The sequence below is a fragment of the Jaculus jaculus genome, chromosome 19 (assembly GCF_020740685.1).
Source record: "Jaculus jaculus isolate mJacJac1 chromosome 19, mJacJac1.mat.Y.cur, whole genome shotgun sequence".
NCBI classification, from domain to species: Eukaryota; Metazoa; Chordata; class Mammalia; order Rodentia; family Dipodidae; genus Jaculus; species Jaculus jaculus.
Genome location: NC_059120.1, coordinates 14846543 through 14872989, shown reverse-complemented (window position 1 = coordinate 14872989; position 26447 = coordinate 14846543). Strand labels below are relative to the sequence as shown.

At 38.9% G+C, this 26447-nt stretch overlaps 1 protein-coding gene across 2 annotated transcripts in view; it reads left to right on the top strand.

The window, feature by feature from the left end:
* Positions 1–26447, top strand: part of Col24a1 (collagen type XXIV alpha 1 chain) — a 298351-nt gene that overhangs the window by 81821 nt on the left and 190083 nt on the right. For both annotated transcript variants that reach the window (XM_045137919.1, XM_045137918.1), the window contains exons 17-19: positions 135–188; positions 389–442; positions 5415–5468. In XM_045137919.1, coding sequence (XP_044993854.1) covers positions 135–188; positions 389–442; positions 5415–5468 — 162 coding nt within the window. The remainder of the gene's footprint in view (positions 1–134; positions 189–388; positions 443–5414; positions 5469–26447) is intronic.

Below are 26447 nucleotides of genomic sequence, written 5' to 3'. Positions count from 1 at the left end.
TATAATTACCAATTATATTATTTTTTCTTAGATGTAGAAAAAAATACAGAAGTTATGTTTCTAGAATTAGACTTTCTTTCCTCTGCTATTACTATACTTATAATGTGGTGTCTTTCCTGAAAATTGCCCCCTAGGGTGAGCAAGGCATTGCAGGAGAGCCAGGAGAGCTGGGATATCCTGGAGACAAGGTAACTTTCACAGCATTCATTTACATAAGTAAGTAAATATATAACCATGTATTTTATAAGGATATGGTTTTAATATGAATTTGAATTCTCATTTGAAATGAATTATTTTCTCATAATTTTTATTTTACAGATAGAGGTATAATTGGTTGTTTTTTAAAAAATCTAATGACTTTCTTTTCACTACTGTTCTCTTCACTTAGGGTACTACTGGTTTGCCAGGACCACCAGGGCTAAGAGGAAAGCCAGGACCTTCAGTGGGTTTGAACTTTTGCTTTTCTCTTTCTAATGAACAGTGTGCATGCCATGGTGATTCTTGGTGTTGCCGTCAGCAGGATATAAAACATGAAATAGAAGCCCACCAGTCTTGCATTTTTCTCTCTTCAGTTTTAGAATATAGTTAGTGTTACAGTTACCTTCTCATTGCTGAAATAAAGTAGCGAACCAAGATCAGCTGATGGAAGTAAAGTTTTTTATGTTGGCTTATAGTCTCAAGCAGAAGCTCCATGATGGCAGGGGAAATTATGTCATGAGCAAAGACTAGACGTCACCTCTGCCTCAGCAGGTGGGAAACAACAGCAGGAAAGTGAGCCAAATCGTGGTAGGGTGGGGGGCACCGGCTATAACAGCCCTAAGCCCACCTATACCACACCTCCTCCAGCAAGGCTCCACTTCCCAAATTGCCATAAACTGGGGACCAAGCATTCAGAACCCATGAGTTTATGAGAGACATCTGATTTAAACCACCACAAATATACTTTAGCCCAGATTCCATAGACTGAACCACTACCACAGGCCAAAGGCAAATATCTTTGAGTCATAAAGATTGAAACATAAAGCATTTAAAATATTTTCATATTAAAATGTCAATTTCATTGAGAAAATAATCTGAAAAAATGGCATGTCACACTCAGTAGGCTCAAATATTCTAATTCTCTGACTTTATTGTCACCCTTAGGCATTACCTCGTAGAAAGAAACAGACACCTTATAATATAATATAATAATATATGTTACTATTTTGTTGTGGCAATTAAAGATGTTGAGACCTAGACTGTTAACTTGTCCATGGTCACACAGTCAGTCAGTGGACATCTGAGAAAACGTAAGGTCAAGTGTGTCATGGCCCATGTTCACGGTCACTGCACTGTCTAAAATTGTGTGTAAAACCGTGTAGTTTTAGAGATTAACATTTCAAGATTGTATTATGGTTTTAACATTGGTCGCAGCTATACAAAAGTAATTATAAATAGAAAAATGTTATGCAATTAAAATGTATATTGAAATTTTATTTTCCTAAACACTTTGTCTCTTTAAATTTGCTCTTTTTACCTCAGGAAGCATGTTACATTTCAAAACTCTATGTATCCCATTCTTGTAATTTATTTTTTTAATCCCTTATTTGTTTTTTGTTTATTTCTTTGAAAGAGAGAGAGGCAGACAGACACAGAGAGAGAATGGGCACAACCAGGGCCAGTCACTGTAAACGAACTCCAGACGCATGTGCCACCTTGTGCATCTGCCTTACATGGGTACTGGGGAATTGAACCTGGGTCCCTAGGCCTTGCAGGCAAACACCTTAACCACTAAGCCATCTCTCCAACTCCCATTCTTGTGACTTCTAGTAGGGATAGCATTCTATGTATATTTCCCTGGAATCGTTAATCCAAAGAACAATTTCTGGAGTTTCATGACATGTTGGTGTATGATCTATTCTATTTAGTAGCTTTCTCCCACCTCAGTTTTTAGCATTTAAACTGATCAGCTATGAGCCATGTGCTTGTACCTCGAGGCTGGATCTCAGAACCTTCACAGTGTACACGTCACCCAGCACCAGAATCAGTTGTGAAGATAAACCAACAGAGGAAATGATTTTAAACCACATAAGAGGAATTTTTCATATTTGTAGTGACTGGCACAATAAGACCTTGAGCTTTTTGTAACCTTCATTTAAAAAAGGAACAAGAGATAGTATAAATACAGCTTTTATTTTTATTTTTACTTTTGGTTTTTCGAGGTAGGGTCTCACTCTGGCCCAGGCTGACCTGGAATTCATTGTGTAGTCTCAGGGTGGCCTTGAGCTCCCTGGAGATCCTCCTACCAATGCCTTCTGAGTGCTGGGATTAAAGGTGTGCGCCAGCAGGCCTGGCTTAAATAAAGCTTTTATTGACTCATTGTCTATTTTCTATACTATTCTGACAGAAAAAAAAAATGTTAACAGGATTATATAAGGATGGACATAACTGACTTTTTGTTAATTTTACCAAACCTTTGAAAAATATATTCTTTGAGATGAAGATAGGTTAGAGACTCATATTTAATGCGATAATCTTGTCTTTGGTCTCTGACTTGATTTGTTGGTATCTTATTAATACCAAGATGCTTGACCTGAGAACTTTCTCTCATAATGGCAGGAAACTCCCATTTGATGAAAAGTTATTTACACAATGTCACTTATCATATTGAGAAGCAAACTCAGCTATGCAAGTTTGTGCCTGCCTAAAACCCTTTGTTTGTTACTATGGAAAGAACATCAAAATCATATGATGTCTTTCCCATTTTATATGTCCTAGTTTTGGTTTTCTGTCATCTAAGACTTTGATTTGAGGGATATTGCTTCCAAGTGGCTCTAAGTTGTAACATGAAAGAATTGTTTCCAGATCTAAGAATTGCCTGATCAGGAAAGTCTGCAGATCCTGAAATTGGGAAGCTTTTGCTCAGCTAGTATTCAAAAAGTAGAGGAAATTACTATGATATACTCTTCCTTTGAGACAGAGAAAACAAAGACAAGTATATCCTAATCATTTTCAGTCTAGAAGTTTCTGTCATTTGTGGCAATTTACTTAATATTCATTCCATCTTGTGAGTTACTTGAAAACTCTTCACAAGCATATTTTATAAAGGAAAATTCACGCCCACAAGAAACGTCTAACTCAAGTTTTTCAAGACAAAGAATTTTTACAAATAACAAATCAAACTGTTCCACAATTTGTCAATCAAGTGCTCTGAGAACAAAAGCCCAGGCATATATATGCTTTCTCCTGGATGCTTCTGGTTGAATTTTGCCACTAGAGGGCTCCCGTGAAAATCCCCATCTCCTTGACAGAGGTGTTTGTCATTTTCAGGTTCTATGACTCCCTTTTTTACTGATTCTGTTGGATCAGTTTTTGACTGTGTCATTTGCGAAGGGACCTTTGCATTATATCCCATTACCTTCTAGATTCAGTGATGACAATTGCTTTGTATCCCCTTTCCTTCCAGGTCTCCTAACATGGAAAATGTATTCAGTGAAATTGGGAAGATTTGCTTTAGTTATCAGAAAATGGGAAATCTCATGTTTTTATCTTGCAATTTTATGCTATCTTGGGTCTATTTAAGTCAAGTCTGAAGTTCATATAGCAGTTTAGGAGAAAAGTAATGAATTCAGTTGGTTTGCTTATGAAAAAAAAAAAAAGCGCCTTTAGGTAATCATCTTTCCCTGCATTACGCGTGTCATCTTAAGGGACTTGCCAGCTTTCTGTGGTATCAGGCTTTCCACACACCGCTTTCCTCTTCTCTCCTGCTTCCATGACTTTTAAATGAATATCAGAAATGGGCTTTCAAGAGACTGAAACCAAGTCCTCAAAAATATAGTGAAAGGATCATAAAATGTAGGGATTGCAGATCGTGGCTAGGAGAGGGGCGAATGTATGAAGAGGGAGATTAATGATTGCAAGTTTGGTTATGGAAACTTCCTGTGTGCTGGGCACACTTTGCATGTGTTGTTTTATTTAATCCTCACCATGACCATTTAAAGTGCTACTGCTGTGGTTATCATTCCTGTCTCCTTAATGAGAGAATCAAGGTTTAGAAAGGTTAGGCAACATGGATTTCCAGCCAGGTGCATCTTATGAACTGCAGCAGACCAATTGCAATATCAAGCAGGAAAGGAATATTCAGGGATTTCTTAGGTCTCTGGTTATTTATAAAAACTCTTCTGGGGCTGTAGAGATGGCTCAGCCATTAAGGCATTTGCCTGCTAAGCCTGATGGCTTGATTCCCCAGTACCCACGTGAAGCCAGATGCACAAAATGGCTCATGTGTCTGGAGTTATTTGCAGCTTCAAGAGGTCCTGGTGCACCCATTCTTTCTCTCTCTCTCTCTTCTTTCATTCCTTGAAAATAAGTAAAAGTATTTTTTTTTAATTTTTATTTATTTATTTATTTGAGAGCGACAGACTCAGAGAGAAAGACAGAGGGAGAGAGAGAATGGGTGCTCCAGGGCTTTCAGCCTCTGCAAATGAACTCCAGACGCGTGCGCCCCCTTGTGCATCTGGCTAACGTGGGACCTGGGGAACTGAGCCTCGAACCGGGGTCCTTAGGCTTCACAGGCCAACGCTTAACTGCTAAGCCATCTCTCCAGCCCAAGTAAAAGTATTTTTAAAAATTTTCTTCTGTGGCTAAAGAGATAGCTTAGTGCTTAAGGCGCTTGCCTGTGAAGCCTAAGGACTCATGGTCAACTCCCCAGATCCTTCATAAGCTAGATACACAAGGCAATACGTGCACAAGGCCATGCATGTGCACAAGGTGGTGCTTGTGTCTGGAGTTCAATTGCAGTGGCTGGAGATGCTGGCATACCAACTCTCTCTCACTCATTTTTTTTCTCTCTCTCTCTCATAAAAAAAAAACAAAAAAAAATCTCTTCTGGGGCGGAGAGATGGCTTAGTGGTTAAGGCATTTGCCTGCAAAGCCAAAGGACCTCACTTCGATTCCCCAGGACCCACGTAAGCCACATGCACAAGGGGGCACATACATCTGGAGCTCATTTGCAGTAGCTGGAGACTCTGGTGTGACTATTTGCTCTCTTCCTCTCTCTGCCCCTTTCTCTCAAATAAATATATAAAAATAAAGCTTTTTCTAAAAAATTCTCTTCTGGAACTTTCTACTCTTTTTTTAAAATCAGACGATCCCTCTGGGAAACATACATTTTTTTTTTTTTCTTGATTTGGACACTGGTTAGTTTATTTATATCTCTAACAGGAATGAATAGATCACATCTATAAACAATTCATTTCAGTAAGTTACAGATGGATGATGATTACAAGTTAAGTCTGGACAGTCCTTGCAACTTTGTTTAACATAATGTAATGACTGTTGTTTGTTTGCCATATACCCGTTCTCTTAGTTTTATTTAACAAGTGAATGTTTATATTTTTATATTTTATATGTTTATATTTTTATTCCCCATTTAGGGCCAACCAGGTGACCCAGGACCCCAGGGACCATCTGGCCCTCCAGGACCAGAGGTAAAATATTTCTGGAAAGATAATAAAGTTGAGACAAAATGGTAGAAATTAAATTTGATTGACAAAACATATTACTGTATAGTAAGCTTTAAAAAGATTCTCTTCAAGCCAGGCATGGTGGCACATGCCTTTAATACCAGCACTCACTCAAGGAGGCAGAGGTAGGAGGATCACCATGAGTTCGAGGCCACCCTGAGTCTACATAGTGACTTCCAGGTCGGCCTGAGCTACAGTGAGAACCTGCCTCGAAAAACCAAAAAAAAAAAAGAAAGAAAGATTCTCTTTAAGTTTTGTCTGTGTAAATCAAGTCAGACTACAATTTTCTATTACCCTCACAAAATAGGAAACATAGTATGCCTTATCTGAAATTCATGAAGCCAGAAATGTTTCAGATTTTGAATTTTTTTCAGATTTTGAAATATTATTACATATTGATAATTAGATATATTGAGCATAAAACCTCAACGTTGAAACTTGTTTCTGTTTCATATGTACTCTATGCTCATAACCCACCGCCATCTTTTTAAAGTTATTTGCGTGTGTATGTGTGTGTGCATGCAAGTGGATACCTGTCATTGCTCATGTGCGAAGGTCAGAGGATAATCTCCAGGTGACAGTCTTCTCCTTCTACCCTTTTTTTGAGACAAGGTCTTTTTTGTTGTTCTTGCCACTGAGAAGGCCAGTCTAACAGGCCCGGTAGCTTTAGGATTCTCCTGGCTTTGTCCTCCATTGCTGTAGGCACGTTGGGATTACAGATGTATGCTCCACTTTGCATCACCTTTTATGTTGATGCTGTGGATTTGAACTCCAGTCAGCAGGCTTGAGGAGCAAGCACCTTTAACTGCTGAGCTGTCTCCCGGGGCCCCTGAAGGCATCTGTGTGCAGTATTTGTGATGCAGCTGGGTTTTGGCTGCGACTCCTCACTTAGGATCAGTATGGGGTGTCTACTTGTGGCATCACGTGGCTCTCAAAAAGGATTTCAGAGAATTTTATAGTCTATATTTAAGGTTAAAAATGCTAGCCCTGGGCTGGGGAGATGGCTTAGTGGCTAAGTGCTTGCCTGTGAAGCCTAAGGACCCTGGTTCGAGGTTCAATTCCCCAGGACCCATGTTAGCCAGACGCACAAGGGGGCGCACACGTCTGGAGTTCATTTGCATTGGCTGGAGGCCCTGACGCACCCATTCTCTCTCTCTCTGCCTCTTTGTTTCTCTGTCACTCTCAAATAAATAAGTAAAAATAAGCAAAAAATTATTTTAAATGCTAGCCCTGTGGTTGGAGAGGTGGCTTAACTGTTAAACACTAACCTGTGAAGCCTAAGGACCCCAGTTTGAGGCTCAATTCCCCAGGACCCACATAAGCCAGATGTACAAGGTGCATCTGGAGTTCTTTGGCAGTGGCTGGAGGTCCTGACATGCCCATTCTCTCTTTCTCTATCTGCCTCTTTTTCTCTCTGTCTGTCTGTCAATCTCAAATAAAGAAATAAAACTGAGCAAAAAAAAAAAAAAAAAAAGCTAACCCTAGCTTTTCTATGTTTTCATTCTGATTAGAACATAGATGATGCTTTTTTTCTACACAATAACAAATACTTAAGTTTTGAAATCAAAATTTATGAAAAAAAACTACACTGAACTATTAAGATGAAATGTTTCCATTCTTGTTAAATGCATATAACGTTTGACTCTTATATTCTAGAATACACATCATTAGGTCTATTGTACATATATCAGATTTGTTTGTTTATTACTTAACATTTTTATTGTGGTTTCGTGCTTGATATAGATCAACGTTCTTTTTTGAAAGACTACATAACCCAGGAATTTTTGAAATATCTGGATTTTAAAAATCGTATCATAATTTAAAGACACACTACATGAGAAGAAGCTTCTGAAGCAGACCCTGGTTTCTGAAATACACGCCAAGCATGCATGTGCATAATGTATACATAATTGTGTATGTACATATGCATATAGATACCTAAGTGGCTAGAATATGTACCATATGTATAATTGTACAATATAATATGTACAATGGTAAAGCTGAGAATATGAATTGGCTTCAGAATAAATAAAATTAAAACAAGAACACCTCACTAGAGACATGGCTATGGGTAGGGTCTAGGATAACCCTGGACTCAGACTTTCTCCCCTCCCCTCTATGTAGACAGTAGCCCTGCTTCTTACTCCACAGCTATCTTTCAAGGTTGGACGATTTCTTTAGAAAATTGCCATTCTTACTTCTGCTTACAAACACGTTCCATATTGACAGTTCAAAACCTCACAAATTACACTGCATCTGGTCTCACTGATAAGGAAGTGAGAGGCAAAATATGGCAGAGAATTGATGTCATCATTATGAGCAGAAAGAAAGAAGTTGTTTTGAGCAAATCTTCACAGTAATAAAGTATGTCTCCTTATATGAACCTATGCTCTTTTATTTTAATCAATTTTCATGGAAACTTTTCTGAAAAAAATGATATTTACTTCCATTATAATATCGATGTTACAGAATCCAATTAAGCTCTAGTTATTTTCAGAGGGTGTTTTTGTAATTGGGAATTGTTATGATTGCAGTTACTGGTGGCATATGCCCCTAAGAAAGGGCTGTGTAGTCTCTTTGCCCTCACTATAGTTTGGTAATTTCCTTCTTCCTCACAAAGTAGGATTAATGGGCAAATGAATCATATCTTCACTTACTCATTGGTCTTCAAAAAGTGTTTCTTTTGGAATTTTATGACACTTGCTAATCTTTAAGATATTACCCCATTGTCGTTGGTTTTTCCTGCTGCTAGTCTACAGTCCAGCTCTCAGACCACAGCATTCTTACATTTCTCCTCTTTATTCATTTGCTTATTTATTTCTAAGGTAGGGTCTCACTCTAGCTCAGGCTGACCTGGAATTCACTATGTAATCTCAGAGTGGCTTCAAACTCACGGAGATCCTCCTACCTCTGCCTCCCGAGTGCTGGGATTAAAGGTGTGTGCCATCATGCCCGGCTTCCTTTATTTGTGTTTTGGTAATCTTATTCAGTATGTACACATATGTAGACATACATACACAAAGATTTGCAGTTCTTTTATGTCCTGGGGGTACGTGAAGTTAGTATTTAAGTGATGTGGAGTGCCTGGAAGTGACAGAAATGACACACAATTTATTTGTTCTCTAGCCGAGGATAGAGTTAAGTGATTCATATGGTTCTGCATTGAGTGCTCACAAAAATATGTTAATGCCTTTCTGATTCCTACTTCCTCTCTTCTCATTCTTTCTTTCTTTTTTATTTTATTAAGTAGAGACTTCATATGGACACATCATGAGCTGGTACCATCATTTCCCTCCTCCCTGTCTCCGTTCTGCTGAGGGTCCTCCTCAGTGGTATTGCTGGTGTTCATCATGGGGTTGTGGGTTAGGAGTCCTGAGAGCAGCAGTCAGTCATTGTGGGGGGAATGCAATGCCTCTGCATATTCCCTCCCATCCTGTGGCTCTTACAGTCTTTTCATCCCCTCTTCTGCAAATTTCCTTGAACCATGGTGGGTGTGTTCTAAATCTACTTTCATGTTGAGCTCTCAGCAGCTTCTGGATTTCTGCTTTGGTATGTTTTGAATGTCCTCAGTGTCTGTCTCCATCACCCTGGCACTGCTTGTCAGGTGCAACACTGAAGCATCCCTCTTGCTCATCTCGCCAATTCCTGTGTGGTTTTACTTGAGCTGTGGCTGATGTGTGAGGGATGGCTTATCTTCTTGGTTCTAGCTGCCTTCTGAGAAAGAAAAACAGATTCTTCAATGGAGAATGAGGTCAGCATAGGTTAAATGGGGTAAGCATTGTTTAGAGAGATTTTGGTGGGTGTAGCCTCTCTTTTGGCCAGAGACTAGTGGGAGCTTCTCATTGGAGTTCATGATCTTGGTCTTTACAGAATTCTGACTCAGTTTCCAGTTCCGGGAATGAGTTCTTTTCCACTGAGTGGATCTCTTATCCAACCAGAGAGCCATTGCTTACCCTCCTAGGCTGGGTGCCACTATTGCACAGGTGTGTATGTCTTGCCAGGCTGGTTGCTTTCCTACAGCAGGGCTCCTGCTGGCGCACGATGTTATTGGCTATTTTCCCCCAGCAGCTCATGTGGTGCTTTCCAGCACTGTAAGAGCAGACCATCTGGAAACTGGCTTCCTTCCAGATTCCATCGGATCTCCCAATGTTCTGTGTTGGCAGCATGTCGTGTCTTCAGCAACAGGGTCTTACCTTTTACCTCAGGCAGGTAGTCAAGTGCTTTGACAGGAGCCTGTCTTGTTCTGGGGACCTCATAGGTCTCTCCAATCAACAACTCAATGTAGGTTGCAACCAATTTCTGGTACTGGGAGTTATAAGCCAGAACCAAACGTTTTAGTGTTAGACTTCATCCCTTCCTCTTCAGGGCCCTTCTTACCAGACAATCCCTGCATACTCCTGCTGAGGGTTATATCTTTTAGTCTGCTAAACAGAAGAAAGATTTATATGGTATCAATTTATTTTGGATTGAGTTTTTGTGTATCTCCCCCTAGCCCTCCTGTTCCCCTTCCCCCAAACATGTCTATCCCTATTATCTGTCCCTCAAGTTGCCTGTGAGGTATGCCTGCAACTCAAGCTGTTGCGGGCTAAGAAACACAGCTGACAGAGAACATGTGACACTTGTCTTTCTGTGCTTGAGTAAGTTCACGTAGTATGATCTGTTTTAAGTCCTGCCCATGTTCCTACAAATTTTACTCTAGCATTTTTCCTTACTGATGAGGAGAATTCTTTTCATTGGTCCAGAGGAATACAAGTATTCTCTCAAGAATTAGCACATGATTGCTTTGAGGAATTAGATCTAATCAAAGATCAAAGGTTCTAGTTCATGAACACATCCTACATATGTGACCATATATGAGACAATTTTTTTATCACAGCTCTTCACATCATTTTATATAATTGTGGACACAAAAATTATACATATTTAATACTAAATGAAAGCTACAAGTCCTGCCTTGCACAGCAGATGGATTTTCTCAAGTTAGAGGTCTTGTTTGTTATGCTAAATTTGCACTTTACCCTATAATCATGACCAAAACTTTCTAAGTAAGTAAATGAAGGGGAAGTAAATAAAGAAAGAGGGACAAAGAGGTGAGAAGAAGAATAATGAGTCCTTCTAGTTATTTAGAGAGATAATGAAGTAGAGCAAAGGATTAATAATGAGGATCTGTGACCTCATCTGAGAGAAGAAAGGATGGTTTCCAGAGATAATCAGAAACTATGATTCATAACATTTAAATTGCTAAGCTCAGCTCAGCTCATTCAATTTGTGCAATAGAAATAAAATACAATTTTAATGTTCTTACTGAAATAGTTGGTAAAAGGTAGATCATTATCCCCAAAATAGGTAATAAAACAGGAAGAAGAAGAGGAAGAGAATCAGAGTCATTGCAGATAATGCCTCTGATTTTGATGTGTTGGGGCTAAGATGTTTGTAACACGTACAGAAGATTAAATCAAATGGAAACATTAAGCCCTAGGCTTAGAAAACTATAGATATATAGAGACAGAGAACAATAGTAAATGCAAAAGGTATCATAAGGAACAATTGCAATAGATGAAATCATTTAGGGAGAGTTTATGATACAAAATACTGTATCTGGGTACTCATCCCCCCCAAAAAACATTTTTTCATCTATAGTGAGTTCAAGTTTATAAGGAAAAAGGCAGTAAAATAAATTTTCATGACTAAGGGCTGGAGAGATGGCTTAGCGGTTAAGCGCTTGCCTGTGAAGCCTGAGGACCCCAGTTCGAGGCTCGGTTCCCCAGGTCCCACGTTAGCCAGATGCACAAGGGGGCGCACGCGTCTGGAGTTCATTTGCAGAGGCTGGAAGCCCTGGCGTGCCCATTCTCTCCCTCTTCCTCTATCTGTCTTTCTCTCTGTGTCTGTCGCTCTCAAATAAATAAATAAATAATTTAAAAAATTTTTCATGACTAAGAGCCTCATGCTTAAATAACCCACTGAATGAAAGAGGGGGAAAAAACTCACAATAGAAGCTTGAAAATGTTCAGAAACAGATCAGAACAGGTCACTATAAAATCTTGAGTGTTGCAGCTAAAGCAATCCTTAGGAGATAACTCAGAAACTAACTTACATCTCAACAACAAGAAAAATCAAAAGCACAAGTTATGTAGAGCATAAGTGTGAAGATGCTTTCAAGAAGAGAAAGATGTTGAAAGAGATCAAGCATCTGCCCTGTCTAAAAGTAGGAGACTTTAGAGAGGAATAACAATGTGCCAGAGGAGGGAGCTTGAGGAGGTCTCTGAAACCAACGTGGGGTGACTGGACCTCTCTGAGTTGTTATGAAGGTTGAAATATTCCAGACTTTGGGTACAAAATACAGCCATAGGGTTCTTTACATTTTATTTTGTTGATTGCATATTTGAATCCAAACTTGTTGCTGAAAAAAGCAATGAAATATATTTAGCTATGTGACTCTTCTCTCCTTTGAACAGAAAGAAACATTCACTGTTGCAAAGGAGGAAAGGATCTCATGATATTAAGTCTCAGGTGATTTTCATTTTCAGCATAGATTGGTATCACAAAACCAAAATACTTGCAATAAAAGTAATAAGAATGAAACTGGGTGTGATGGCACACACCTTTCATCCTGGCACTCAGGAGGCAGAAGTAGGAGGATTGTTCTGGGTTCAAGTCCACTCTGAGACAACATAGGGAATTCCATGTCACCCTGGGCTAGAGAGAGACCCTACCTTGAAAATCAAAAAGTGAATAATGAGATGAGGGCTAAAATGATGATACCTAAATATCTACATCTATGAGAACTTTTCCTACTTACTGGGTGATAAAAAATTAAGTTGGGGGCTGGAGAGATGGCTTAGCAGTTAAGCACTTGCCTCTGAAGCCTAAGGACCCTTGTTCAAAGCTTGATTCCCCAGCACCCACATTAGCCAGATGCACAAAGGGGCACACACGTCTGGAGTTCATTTATAGTGGCTAGACGCCCTGGAGCACCCATTCTCTCTCTCTCTCTCTCTCTCTCTCTCTCTCTCTCTCTCTCTCTCTCTCCCTCTTTCTCTGTCACTCTCAAATTAAAAATAGAAAATTAAAAACAAATTAAGTTGGGCTAGAGAGATGCCTAAGTGGTTAAAGTATGTCTATGAAGCCTAAGGACTGAGGTTCGCTTCCCCAGGACCCAAGTAAGCCAGATACAAAAGTGGAACATGTGTCTGGAGTTGTGGCTGAAAGCCCTGGTGTTCCCATTCTTTCTCTTTCTCCCTCCATCTCTCTCTTGCTCTCAGTCAAATACATAAATAAATAAGTTAACATATGAAAAAAAAAGTATAGTAAGTAGAACTAATACCCTCTGAGTCTAAATTGAAGAGTTAGCCTGAATAACTTGAGCAAAGATTTAAAATCTCTCAACCTCTCCTTACCTGTACCGTGGAAACAGTTATACTAACAACCTTCAAAGGTTGATGTTCACATGTCGGTGTATGGTGAATACAAAGACAGCAGTAAACATTAGTTGCCTCACTGCCTCTATCCCTGGAGGTAGAAGCAATTGCCTTGACCCAAAGCCAAAAACCAAACAAATAAACCAAAAAGCCTGTGTGGTTCAAGATCAAAAGGATGCAACATAACTGAATAAACCAAAGGCAGGTGGAGTTGGAAAAGCAGCCAGGGTGCCGGTCACGTAGGCCCCAATAGACTTGTTCCAAGTGTAACTGGATATCACCGGAGGCTGAATGAAGCTGGCTGTCGCAGAAGATGACCGGATTCGTGGGTGTAGAAGGTTACTCTGGAGCTGTGGACATCAGAGAGTGAGGACACTGGGCGCTGAAAGCAGAGAGCTGATTTGAGGACACAGTTTTCATCACCTCAGCTTGATATCACTTGCAATAGGGTTTTGGCATGGATAAAGAGCTTGTTTGGGCATGTGGTGGTTTAAGTTTTGGGCAATAAAACCACGCCAGCTGCATTAATGTGATTTTCAATCTTTACTGGACATTACTGTCACCGGAAGAGCCTAAAAAAAGAGCAGATATGGAGGGTCAGAAGTCCTGATGGGAATAATTTCAGGATACTCAATGTGGGGTTAATAGTATGAATATCCGTGGTATTTTTATGTGGTACATACACACAATGTAATTTTATTGAACCATTGAATGAAACCATGGCATTTTCTTGAAAATGGATGGCACTGGAAATTATTAGCTTGAGCAGAGTATCCCAGATGTGGAAATACAAATATGCACATTCTTTATCAGAAGCAGATCTTGGATTTTAATATTTATATTTGTATATATTTGTGTAAGGGAGAGGCATAGGTAATGAAACCAAGGGTATGATAAGGGGACAAAGGTGTCTTAAGGGAGGGTTAGGGATAGGGAAAAATAAGAAAAAGAAGGAAACAGGATATATATGGTGGGTTGGAGAGAAGATTCAGCAGTTTGGACTGTTACCTGCAATGCCTAATGACCAGAGTTCAGTTCCTCAGGACCCATGTAGAGTCAGATACACAAAGGGGCCTACACATCTGGAGTTGGTTTGCAGCAGCTGGAACCCTGGTGTACCCATTCTTTCTCGCTCTCTCCCTCTCTCTCTCTCTCTCTCTCTCTCTGTCTGTCTCTCTCTGTGTGTGTGTGTGTGTGTGTATGTGTGTGTATGTGTGTGTATGCGTGCCCATGCATGCACACGCACCAGGTGTAGTGGTGCATGCCTTTAATCCCAGCACTTGGGTGGTAGAGGTTGGAGAATTGTGAGTTGGAGGCCAGCCTGAGACTACATAGTGAATTCCAGATCAGTCTGGACTAGAGTGAGACCCTACCTCAAAAAACAAAAATGAAGCAAAACAAAAAAGGACATGTGGCATGAAAGCAGAAGAGGTCTAATTGGGAGAGGAAGGAGACAAGCAGAAGATGGAAAGTGGCTGGGGGAAGGGAGTAGGGAAAGAAAATTATCCAAAACTAAGTATGGAGGAAAATCCTTGATAAAGCTCATTACTTTATAAACTGATTTAAAAATTAACCTTGTAATAAAATTATCCACATTTTATCTTTCTGATCATTATGGCTTGAAGGAGCTTTGTTTCAACATAATGAAATTATTTTCAAACCAGTAAGCTTCAAGGATTCAGAAGAAGTTAGAACACTCTCCTTCTCCCTGCCTGGAAATTGTCTATTTCTGTGTTTTAGTGACCTTGGAAAAATTATTAACCACCACTTCCTGAAGGACAGCACAGCTCAGAGAGCATTCTATAAATGTTGACAATATGAACCAACAAGAGAAAGCCATGAATAACCTTTGTCATGGAAGTCTTCCAGTTAACACTTAATTTGAACAGGAGCTGGGACAGGGGAGGGAGTCTAAATAGCCCTCAAAAGTACAAGGTGAATTTGACATAAATGAAGGAATTTTATAGTCCCTTCAGCCTGTGGAGGATCCCGACTGAGAGGAGAATAACAGCAAAGAACATAGTCAAGCAGAAGAAATAAAAACAAAAATTAATTTGAGTTACCTCAGTGTTCATGTATTTTGTTACCATTTTACATTCATGCAATATTCCTATTTTAAGAGGTTATTTGTGCACAAGTACCACGTGATGTGATGACAGAGGCTTTATGGCATGTTTAGAGATACTAAGTACAAGATGTCTAGGAAGGATGTAAGTCCTCTTAGCTTTTTTTTTTTCAGTGTTTAAATGGCTTTTGTAGCATTCTCATTTCTTCCATGTGATCTTTAATATCAGCCTTACTTCACTTCATTTAAAATATTGTCAGTGTTTATATTGGCCTTACCCTATCACTTATAAATTGAAAGAGCATTGTTATCTTTATGAAATTGAGTCATTTTCTCTGAAAACAATGGTTATCTTTCATTTGGTAAAATCTGCTTTGCTGGGGTTTTTTGACAAATATTTAAATTTTCTCTTTACATAAGTTTTGCATGATCCTTTTTAAATTCCAGTTTTATATTTTTGTGCTGTCTTAGGTAGGGTTTCTCTATGATTATATTCTTTTCCTGTTTTTCTGGGGTGTGTGTGTGTGTGTGTGTGTGTGTGTGTGTGTGTGTGTGTGTTATGCATATTTGTATACTCTTCTGTGTACCCCATGAGCACATGTGTGGAAGCCACTCTCCAACTTTGTTTTCTTCAATATTATATTGGCTATATTGGGTCTTTTCCTTCTTTACATAAAGTTTATTGATATCCGTACATAGCTCTGTTGGTTTTTGGCTGGGATTGCGTTCAATTTGTAGATCACATTAAGAAGAACTGACGTCCTAACAGGATTAAGTCTTCCTATCCATTAATGTTGAATTCTCTCAAAATGTTAGGCTTCTCTTTATTTCTTTCAACAGAGTTTTATACTTTTCCTCATATAGCTCTTGTACTTATTATCTTTATATATGTCTGTTTTCCTTGTCTCCCTCCTTCCCTTCTTCCCTTTTGTCACTCCTTCCCTCTCTCCATCCCCTCTTCCCTCTCTCTAATGTTGTGTTTGGCATTTCAAGTTCCACTTGCTCATGGCTGGTACACAGAAATGTGATTAACTTATCTTGCAAGTTTGTGTTCACTTATGTTTGTTCCACAAGATTTTTTGTAATTTTCCTTAGGCTTCTACATAGCCAATCATGTCATGAGCAAAAACTGTTTTACTTTTCCTTCTAAACTGTATGCTTTCTCTAGTCTTATTACATTACCCAGGAATTTCCATAACTGCTTTGTTTATGGTCTAATTTGATTATTTTCATCCTTTTATTTTTATTCATAGAAGTATAAAAGGTTATGAACTTGGCATTAACCATTACCTTACTTGTATTTCATAGATTTTCACCCAGAATAATTTTACTATCATTCTTCATATATATTTTCATTTCAATTTGCATTTCCATTTTCACTCTGGAATTATTTAAGTAAGCAATTAAAAAATCATCAGTGGGAGAAACTTTTGGATTTTTTTGTAATAGTTTTGATTTGCCTGGTTTTATTGTGTTATGAGTAAAGCTGTCATTTGGCCTTAGAGAACTTGCTGGTCTTTTCTTTCCTTTGTAAATTCTCCTTACCCTCAGTGGTCCCTTTGACAGGTCTTGGTAGCTTACCTGGAAGTACAGCCTAAAGTTTCATAGCTGAAGAGCATGCACCAGGAGGCCCTGTGCATCATGCGTTCCATGTGTGTCCCTTCTGCCTTTACTGTGCAAAAGAAATTGGTGTCATCTGCTTGTGCTTCTTCAAGGACAATTAGACATGCCAGCATGGTGACTTTTCTCTCAGCTGGCTCATACATAATGACTATAGAAGTTCACAGTGCTCTGGAGACAGCCACAACTTTTAGTGGCTTCGCTGTGTTCCTTGTTAACAGACATCATTGCCTTCCAAGTGAAGAAGGTCTCTGGTTCATATGCTGTCATCTGTGGGCTGATGTGCCTATGGGCCAGACATCCTGTGTGTCTTAGGTAGTGGAGTATAAGCTATAAAGATAGTGGATAAAAATTATAACGATAAGCAAGCTCTGAAGCAAAATAGGTGTTAATCATAGGAGGGGATAAAATGCTGATCCTTTCAGATTGGAAGGGCCTTCCCCAAGTGGCTAGTTGGTTTCCTCAAGGTGTCACAGTGGAAAATCTGTCTCTGACAGTTTGGATGGTCAGAGGCATAACTAGCTATATCGGTCTCCATGAGTGAAGACCATCCTTGGGGCCCACGCATAGCCTCCACCTCTGATACCATTTCTGTTTCATTCCTGTGGTGCCCATGCTAGTTTGTTGGTGGCCAATGAGCAAGGCCATATAGTGCTAATTGGCCAGTTTATTATAGATACTTGATTTTTAGTAGTATTCCCTTGATATATGCTTCTTGGTGGACATTAATGTGTGATAAAAATTCTTCACCTATTATTCCTCTATTCTCATATCCATTCTATGACTTTATCCCTGCGTTTTTGTTACACTTTTACACCCTTTCTTCTGAGGCCTCTGACCAGATGGCCATTCTGTATTTTGGCTCTCAAATATGTATATCTTGAATTTGGGTCATTTCTCTCTCCATAACGAGAATGATCTGGTACACTGCTCACAGATCTACCTGTCAAATAACTCAGGGTAGCATGAAAATGTTATGCAGTTGCTGTCTGTTCTCAGCTAGCACGACTTCTCAAGCTGACCCATCACACATCAAGCTTCTGTGACCTGTGACCTGTTTGGATTCAATATTGGCTGCATCACTTCCCTTTAACAAAGCACTGCTTGGGCCTGACTTGGCTCATGACTTAGTATCTCCATTGTATCTCAAGACATAAAGGGAAGCTCTGGGTGTATTTTTACTTAATATAACATGGCCAAGCATCCTTATTCTGCTAGAGTTTAATGGCACATAAGAGTTGTTTTCTTTCTGTTGTATATGACAGGGCCTTACTAATAGAGTAATCAGGTAGTATTTGTCTCAGTGAAGATTGTCATAAGCTGTACTTTGTATTTTTGTACCCCTCTTCCCAACTTACTCAATACCATAGGGTTTTCATATAAATATTAAGACTGGTTGTAGCATGGCCTAGGCAGGACCCCCAACCCTTAAGGCTATCAGCCTTCAGTATAACTTGATATACAGAAGAGATGTATTCTTAGGTGTAGGAAGCTTTGCTCTCAGATCCCAAAGGGGCCTCTCCCTTCATCTTGTGATAGAATACTTAAGGCTATACCTGCTTTTTCCACCTCAAACATTCATAGTCTCTGGAATCCTCAAATCTTCAAAGCAGTAGTCATCCCATGAAACGTACTAAGGTTCATTCTCACCATTGATAATATATGTTTCTTTCAAGTCCTTCTTTGGGCGCCCCATGTCCTGATTACCTTATTCATTCGGTGTGATGTTGTGTGCTTAGTTGGCTGGAGTGACGGTTCTGTAGCAGGCCCTCACGGTCCCAAACTCCTCAGGGTACATTATTATGACAGAACGCTGAGAACACAGGAAAACTGCAAGTGACAATTGTCTATCCCACAAGAACGCAGACTGGTTTTTTTTTAATTTTCTTTTGTGATTACAAAGAAAAAAAGTACATTTTCCAATTATATGACTACACACCAAAGCTGGGAAGTCTTACTAATCCATGGAAGAAGCGGTACGACGTCTGACACAGGGACTGTAATCGAGGCTGTGGTCGTCCCCAGGAACTTTCTGGAAGCTGTCTTGATTTGTCAGGGACCAATCTGATCAATTAAACAGTGCTCTGACAAGAATCACCACTACTACATCTTTAAGGTCTCTAATGGGGCCACTAACATATGATGTCTTTTTTACCCGTATCTCCTCCCACACTCTACTTGACTGGAAACTATGAATCTATAATTCACTGTTTGAGTCACAAAACTTAAAGGTCCACTTAACTGTAGGAAAGCCCTTATTGTTTAGGATTCTTATATAATATAATTATTTCATTTATTTTAATAGACATTTTTGGAACACCTATTATATGTCAATCACAGGAAGGTAGTACAGGAAGTCCATATACAAAAGCCATCCTTATCTTCTGTCTTTTTTTTTTTTTCCCCAGACATTGGGTTCAATTAGATTTGATAAAATAAAAGTTAAAGGAGTTTCATTACTTGAAAGCTTAAGATAAGTTCATAGAGGAAAATTAAAGATTAGTAGTGGCATGTCACTGCTGGGGCTTCTGATCTCACCTTTCCACAAGCTTTCTCTCTCAGGGATGAATTCTTATCCATCTCAAACAACCAGGATGCACTTTTCTTTCTATCACTTGCCCTTCCCTCTTGACAGTGTTTATATTTCAACCCTGAAGAGCATCCTGAAACTAAAGAGCATGTCTATAATTATAGAATTAGCAGTTATTGAGCAGGAAAGACCTGTGGATGGTTGGAAACTTCAATCCTCCTCAAGTTAATCATATTATATGAGTGGGTATCTGCTCAGCCAACTAAGTGGGTCAGGATTGCCCCACATTTCTTTCTAGTATTTTTTAGCCAAAAAGTTCAGATCATCTTAACAGCTGGTGAACACAGAGCACTCTGAAGTTCTGTCATAAATATTAATGTTTGCCACCAGCATTGAAGAGAATTGCTTATCATTGAAGGTTGTTTCAATTATTTATTTATTTGAGAGATAGAGAGAGGAAGAGGCACATAGAGGGTGGGGGTAATGGGCACACCAGGGCATCCAGCCATGCAAACAAATTCCAGATGCATGCACCCCCTTGTGCATCTGGCTTACATGGGACCTAGGGAATCTAGCCAGGGTCCTTTGGCTTTGCAGGCAAGCACCTTAACTGCTAAGTCATCTCTTCAGCCTTTTTTTTTATTTTATAAAAGGTTAAACTCTGTATCCACTCACCACCCCCTTCTCTTTCTTTGTTGGTATTTACCATGGAATCATGGAGGATCAGTCATTCTCTGTGGGGGGGACTGTGCCTCAGGACATTCCTGCCCATCCTGTGGCTCTTACCCTCTTTTTCTCTCCTCTTCTGCCAAGTTCCCTGAGCCATGGTGGACCTATTAGCAGCCTGATTTAGTGTTGAGTTCTCTGTGGCCACTGGTTTTCTGCTTTGGTGAGTTTTGGTTAGCCACGTTAACTGTCTCCATCTCCCTGGTGCTGGTTGTCAGGAGAACATTGAGATATGTGCCTATTGATGCTTCATCTGCAGTGTCTCCTGAGCCCCAGTGAATGTGATAGACATGGGATGTCTGTAGTGAGCAGTCAACTGTCTTTACTTGTCATGGTGAATCTTGGATCTCCTCAGTATTCTCTGCCATGCATAAAATAAAACAGATTCTCAAACCGAGAGTGAGAGTGAGAGCAGCTTGGATTAGAGGGAGTATGCGTAGTTATTGGAGAGACTTTTTGATGTGCATGCTTGCTCTGGCTATCTGGAGAGAGGTGGGTGCTTTTCCCTGGAGTCTCTGAGTTTCCTTTCCATGGGATACTTACTTGGCTCCCACACCAGGTAGGAGTTCTCTCCCACTTAGCAGGACTCATGTCCAATCATGGAGCACTGGCTTACCCACTCAGGCTGTGGGCTGCTGTTGCACAGGTTTCTATTTCTGGCCCAGCTGGTTGGTTTCATAGCTTTCTGAGTCCACTGCTTATTCACGCTATTAGTGACCATTGTCTCCCAGCAGCTTTCTTAGCACTTCCCAGTGCCGTGAGGTCAAGCCAGGAAGAAACTGGCTCCCATCTCAGTTACAGCATGGTGATTTGATGTTAGGTCACCACAGCCTGTGGTATCTTCAGCTATAAGGTCTTACCTTCACTTCAAAATTTTATTTTTCTCTCTAGATGTTCATTTATCTTAAACAAAATATAAAATGGCTATATTTGGGTTTTCATTGAATTGTATTAGAGATTTCTTATGTAAAAAAAATCATCTGCTTTAAGGTTTGTTCTAATATAAATTCTTTTTATGCTTTTAATAGAAATAAATGGAAAATGTTTTTATATAAATCTTTGCTATTTCTCTAGGCACAGTTGTGTCAGTTTTGAGTCATAGTCTCAGGCAAACTCTGAGTTCTGGAATCAGACTGGCTTCCACTATGGTAGCAGGATAGTAAAGAATGTTTGTTGATTCAGCTGTTAATTCCCTTGGGCTGCAGAGATTGCCAAGTGTTTAAGTTTTGAATAATATTCTTGGTAAATGAGGCCAGCTGTTTATCACAAAAATTATTCAAGACCACTAATCATAGAAATGCCAGGAGTGGCCAAGTAGTGGGCCCACTTTTTCCATCAGGGTGGTCTTCATTAGAGACAAGGACTAGTTTAGAGATCATGGGCCTATCAAGCCAAAGCGTCTTTTAAATAGCCATTGTAGCATTTCAGTGAACTCAATTGGAATAAGCCATCACCATCCTGTGGTTCGCTATAGTAGATAATTATTATCTAATGTTGATAGATTCCTTTCACAAAAGCCAGTTACTTTGCTTGTTTTGTGACTTTAATTTGGTTAAGTAATTTTACCTTTAGATGTCACTTTAAAAAGATGGCTCACTGGGTAAAGTGCTTTCTATGCAGTCAAGCAAACCAGTGTTTGGCTCCCTAGAAAACACACGCACACACACACACACAAAGCTAGATTTGGTAGCTTACTCCAGAGCTCCTCCAAAGAGATGGGAAATAGACAAGAGAATCTCCAGAAGCTCATAGACTAGATATCTTAGTAGATACACTAGCAAGCTACAAGTAACCCTACCTCAAGGAAGGTGGAAAGTGAGGACCAACACCCAAAGCTGTTTTCAGACCCACACACATTCTCAGTGGCATACAGTACACACAGAGAGAGAGGGAGTTTAAACAGTGGTGGTAAGCACAGTACATGTGATTAAATCAGCCAATGAAAAATTGTGGGGTTTTTGTGTTTTTATTTTATTTATTTATTTATTTTTGCATCCCTACTGGGTATCACCTGTGTCCAGTGAACCCTGCAGAGAGTTTTTGTTGTTCGTTTGTTTTTTGAAGTAGGGGCTTACTCTAGCTCTAGACCTGGAATTTACTATGTAGTCTCAGGGTGGCTTGAGTCGAATTGTTTAGGAATAAATGTTAGGAAAGGGAAAGGGCATTCCAGGCAGGATAAATCATGTGAGCCAATCCCTATATATCTAGATAATATGTACGATGGACAATGAATAAAACTGGCTAGCTGAAGTAGATATTTAGTGTTGACATAATAACTAATTGTAAGGCTATAAAGTAGATAGGCACCAAGTCTATCTAGAAGTAGAATAGTATTTGTCTGGCATGAGCAAAGCCCTGGGTATTATCTCCAACAAAGGAAAAAAAGACTATAGTCAGTTATGGTGGTATACTTCTGTAATCTCAGCCCTCTGTGGGCTGAGATAGGATGATGAGTTTCAGGATAGGCTAGGGTACATGGTGAGGCCTTGTTTGAAGAAAACTGATAAACAGGGCTGGGCATGGTGGTGCACGCCCACCCTGAAACTCCATAGGGAATTCTACGTCAGCCTGGGCTAGAGTGAGACCCTACCTTGAAAAACCAAAAAAAGAAAACTGGTAAACAAACAAACAAAGGTCGATTGACACTAAATTGAAGACCTTTTAGATTGTAGGCCATCAGAAGCAAAGTATCTAGTAGTTATATAGCCTGGTCTCATATAATTCTTGTGTTGTGGAAAAAAAAAAAATGAATCCCACTCTCTCAGTTCTCAAGTGAGCTAACCAAACTTCTGTTGATTTGACTGATCTCTACCCACAATAGTCACAAATGTCTATTCTTTTGTACTTAGTTTATATGGGAGCCTTTGTAACTATAGTATTTAAGAGGTTGGAATCTTCTGTGTGCCCAGGATAAGTCTTGGTCTTGGTTGGGACAATGGAGAAGACCTGAGGATGCTGGCCAGTATATTTTTCTGCCCACAGGGAGTTTAGTAACCGTGAGTTTGTTGAGGAATTTGAATCAGTTTCATTTCATGAGCTCTTATCCATATATATATACACACACACACACACACACACATATATATATATATATATATATACCATATATGTCTACATATGTCATATGTACATATATATATGTGTGTGTGTGTGTGTGTGTGTGTGTGTGTATGTATATGTTTCTATCCATATCTCATCCTTATAACCACAACAGAAGATAGTGTTTTTAGATTTTACACTATTTGGAAGCTAACAAATTATCCAGACATTTCAAGGATTTTGTTGATAGGCACAAGAATCTTGGGACAGAGACCAAGGACACATTAATATTTCCAGCAATCACAATGTCTGGAGCTGTCAGTGTTTTCTGCACTGATTTAGTGAGCTGTAGAGAACATGCAGTGGGTTATATTACATATGAAGAATACTGAGTTTAGGAAAATTGAACCTATTAAACAAAGCAATCATAAAAGAAAATATGCTCCAAAAAGAGCATTCCTGCCTTGTGCTGTGGAGGAAGGTAGTAGGTTCACTTTTCTAAACAAAATTCCCTGAAAAACTAGACAGGGATGAGTGGCTATCGGTACATTTGCATAAATTACAGAAATGGAAAGGAACCACGATGAATTACTTCACAGTAGCATGTTAAGTTAGACACTGGAGGTTCACACACTTAGGTAAGATGCGTCAATCTTCCTCCACGAGTCTGTGTCCTACTGTAATAGAGAAACGTGTCTAGTATAGCTTTGTGTGGCTTTAAGAAGAATAACTGTGGATTTTCCACTGGACTTTGTGGGTTCAAGAGAGATTTCAAAACTACTGTGAATACTCCTTAGACCAGAGTACATGTTGTATCATAAGGACTTTCTCTGCTGAACATTTAGGGCACTGCACATATGGAATTCAGCTGTGTGATGTTTTCTGCTCAAATATACAGAATTACTAAATGGAAAGTATATGTAACAGAGTAATCAGTTGTGAAAACATTCAACAGTATCAAAATGTGAACAGTATGAGCTTGATGGCTCATGTAGATGTAAAACAGCAAAGGAGAATAGAGGAAAATCAGATAGCTAGATGGATTCTTTATTTCTCATTTCTTTTTCCAGAAGCTCGTGGTTTCTGACTGTGATTTTCTCAGCAAACAGAGCAGCTCCTGCATTAGAGACCACATGTGTTTCTTTCCTTTTGATAATTTACTGGGAAAGCAAATTTATTACTTTTGTCCTTTTAAATATTTTTGTTGGCATTAACATTTGGATGGCTTGTTCTCACTAAAGAAATAGTCATTTTAATCATTTTTTTATTATCATTACTTTCCTACTTGCACTCACCATATTGCTGACATGACATATACTTCCAGAAATGTTAGAAAACAAAATCCTATGACTGTATCCTGGACCCATGTCTCCAAACACATTGTCCCCTTATAGGATCCACCCTCACTCTCTAGATGCCTTCTTTCCGTATTAATTTGAGAATTTTCAATCATATCCATAGAAACCATACTAATTATTTATTGCTATTTTTCAGACAATGGATATCCTTTGTAATTATAGTGAACAGTATATTTATTAAACTAGAATTCATTTTTAATTTATCCATCAATTCAGGCTATCAACTATTGATTTAATATACTGTACATCTAATAGCAGCCTAAACAGTAAGTTAGACTGACTAAATTACTGCCTAGAAATACATGATTTGCCTGTAGCTTTTATTAATTTTATATTTTTGTCTATTTTTTTTCCAAAGACTGCATTCATCTCTACTTTGCTTAGACTTAAAACCCACTCAGAATATAAATCTAAGTTAAATCACACTATGGTTTATGCACTTAAAGCAGATTACAGATAAAACCAGTAAGAATTATAAAATTTCACTGAGAGTTAAATGTTCAAAATATTATTAAAACTAACATAAAGTACTACAAATGTTCATATTATCCAAAATGTGTACTTTGTTACTATGCTATTATTATAATATAACTTAATGTGCTACCTACCTCCGAAGCAATCCCTAATCTGAGGTCTACTCATTTTACCTGGGGACTAGTTCCATGAATGAATTCCTTATTTCCCTTGGAGGTATTAAAGTCATTGCAAAGTATTGTCTACCAAAGCAAATAATTATCTTAATTACATAAAACCAACTTCTTTTTAAAATAGATTTATTGGAGCCAGGCATGGTGGCATACGCCTTTAATCCTAGCACTTGCACTTGGGAGGCAGAGGTAGGAGGATCGCTGTGAGTTCGAGGCCACCCTGAGACTACTTAGTGAGTTCCAAGTTAGCCTAGGCTAAAGTGAGACCCTACCTTGAAAAACTAAAACTAATAATAATTATTATAATACAATAGATTTATTGGGGTGTATAATAAACATATACATTTCATGTAGTTTATACAGTTTAATAATTTTCACTTATATGTAATTTATAAAACCATAATCAACTCAAGATAACAAGTGTATCTATCAATTGCAACAGTTTTCTCTTGCAACTTTTATTACCCTTTTTCTTTTATTATTCCTGCTTCTCATCCTCCCTGGATAAATCTGATAGGTTTTTTGTCACTCTGATTAATTTGCATGTAGTCTTCTTATAAATGACTCCTCATTTCTTCTCTTCTGTCTTTCACTGTAGTTACATGTCATGTTGTATTTTATGGAGACACCGTCATTAGTTCAGGCATTCTGTTTAATTATTACTTGAATGTTGATCCATTTTTAATTAGAAAGATTATATATTTCAATAGAAAACAGAAAGTGCATTTCTCCTATTGGAGAACCACTAACAGGGTTCTATGTACACTACATACTTAATCTGTTTTGAAGCTACTGCCAAATGAGAAAGACAGTTATTCACTTCCAGGATTTCCTAGGAAATAAACATTATCTGCTAGAGTTTTGGTGCTCAGATTTTGCTGTTAAAAAACAAAAACAAAAACAAAAACAAAAACACCACATATGAGCCAGGCATGGTGGTGCACGCCTTTAACCCCAGCACTCGGGAGGCAGAGGTAAGAGAATCACCATGAGTTTGAGGCCACCCTGATACTACATAGTGAATTCCAGGTCAGCCTGGGCTAGAATGAAACTCTACCTCAAAAACCAAAAAGCACATATGAATTAGACTCCAGGCCTTTATGATTAGAGAATTTAAAAAGTGTTGTTTTTACTGGAGAGAACACTGAATTCCTCAGCACAGCAAGCAGATGTGAAGGCTCTGAAAATAGAAGACACATTTGCACTTATTCTTTCTGAAGCTACTTCAGTTTTCTGCTTCTTAGTAACAAGTTGTGCTCAGACTATTTTTTACTAAGAAAACACCAGGAGTCAGGCTGCTCTTCCTAGACCTTAAATAGGTGTTACATGTTCACTTGGGATGCGATGATTGAACTAGAATCGTGAAGCTGATGGTGGGAGAAAATATTTTGACTGGTTAATTATAGCAGTAGCCTTCTGGTTGCTGGGACAAGAGACACAACCAGGAGCAGCTTATGTGAGGAGAGGGTTTATTTCAGGCTTATTGTCTCAAAAGGAAATTTCATTGTGGTGGAGAAAGTGTATCAGGACAGACAGCTGG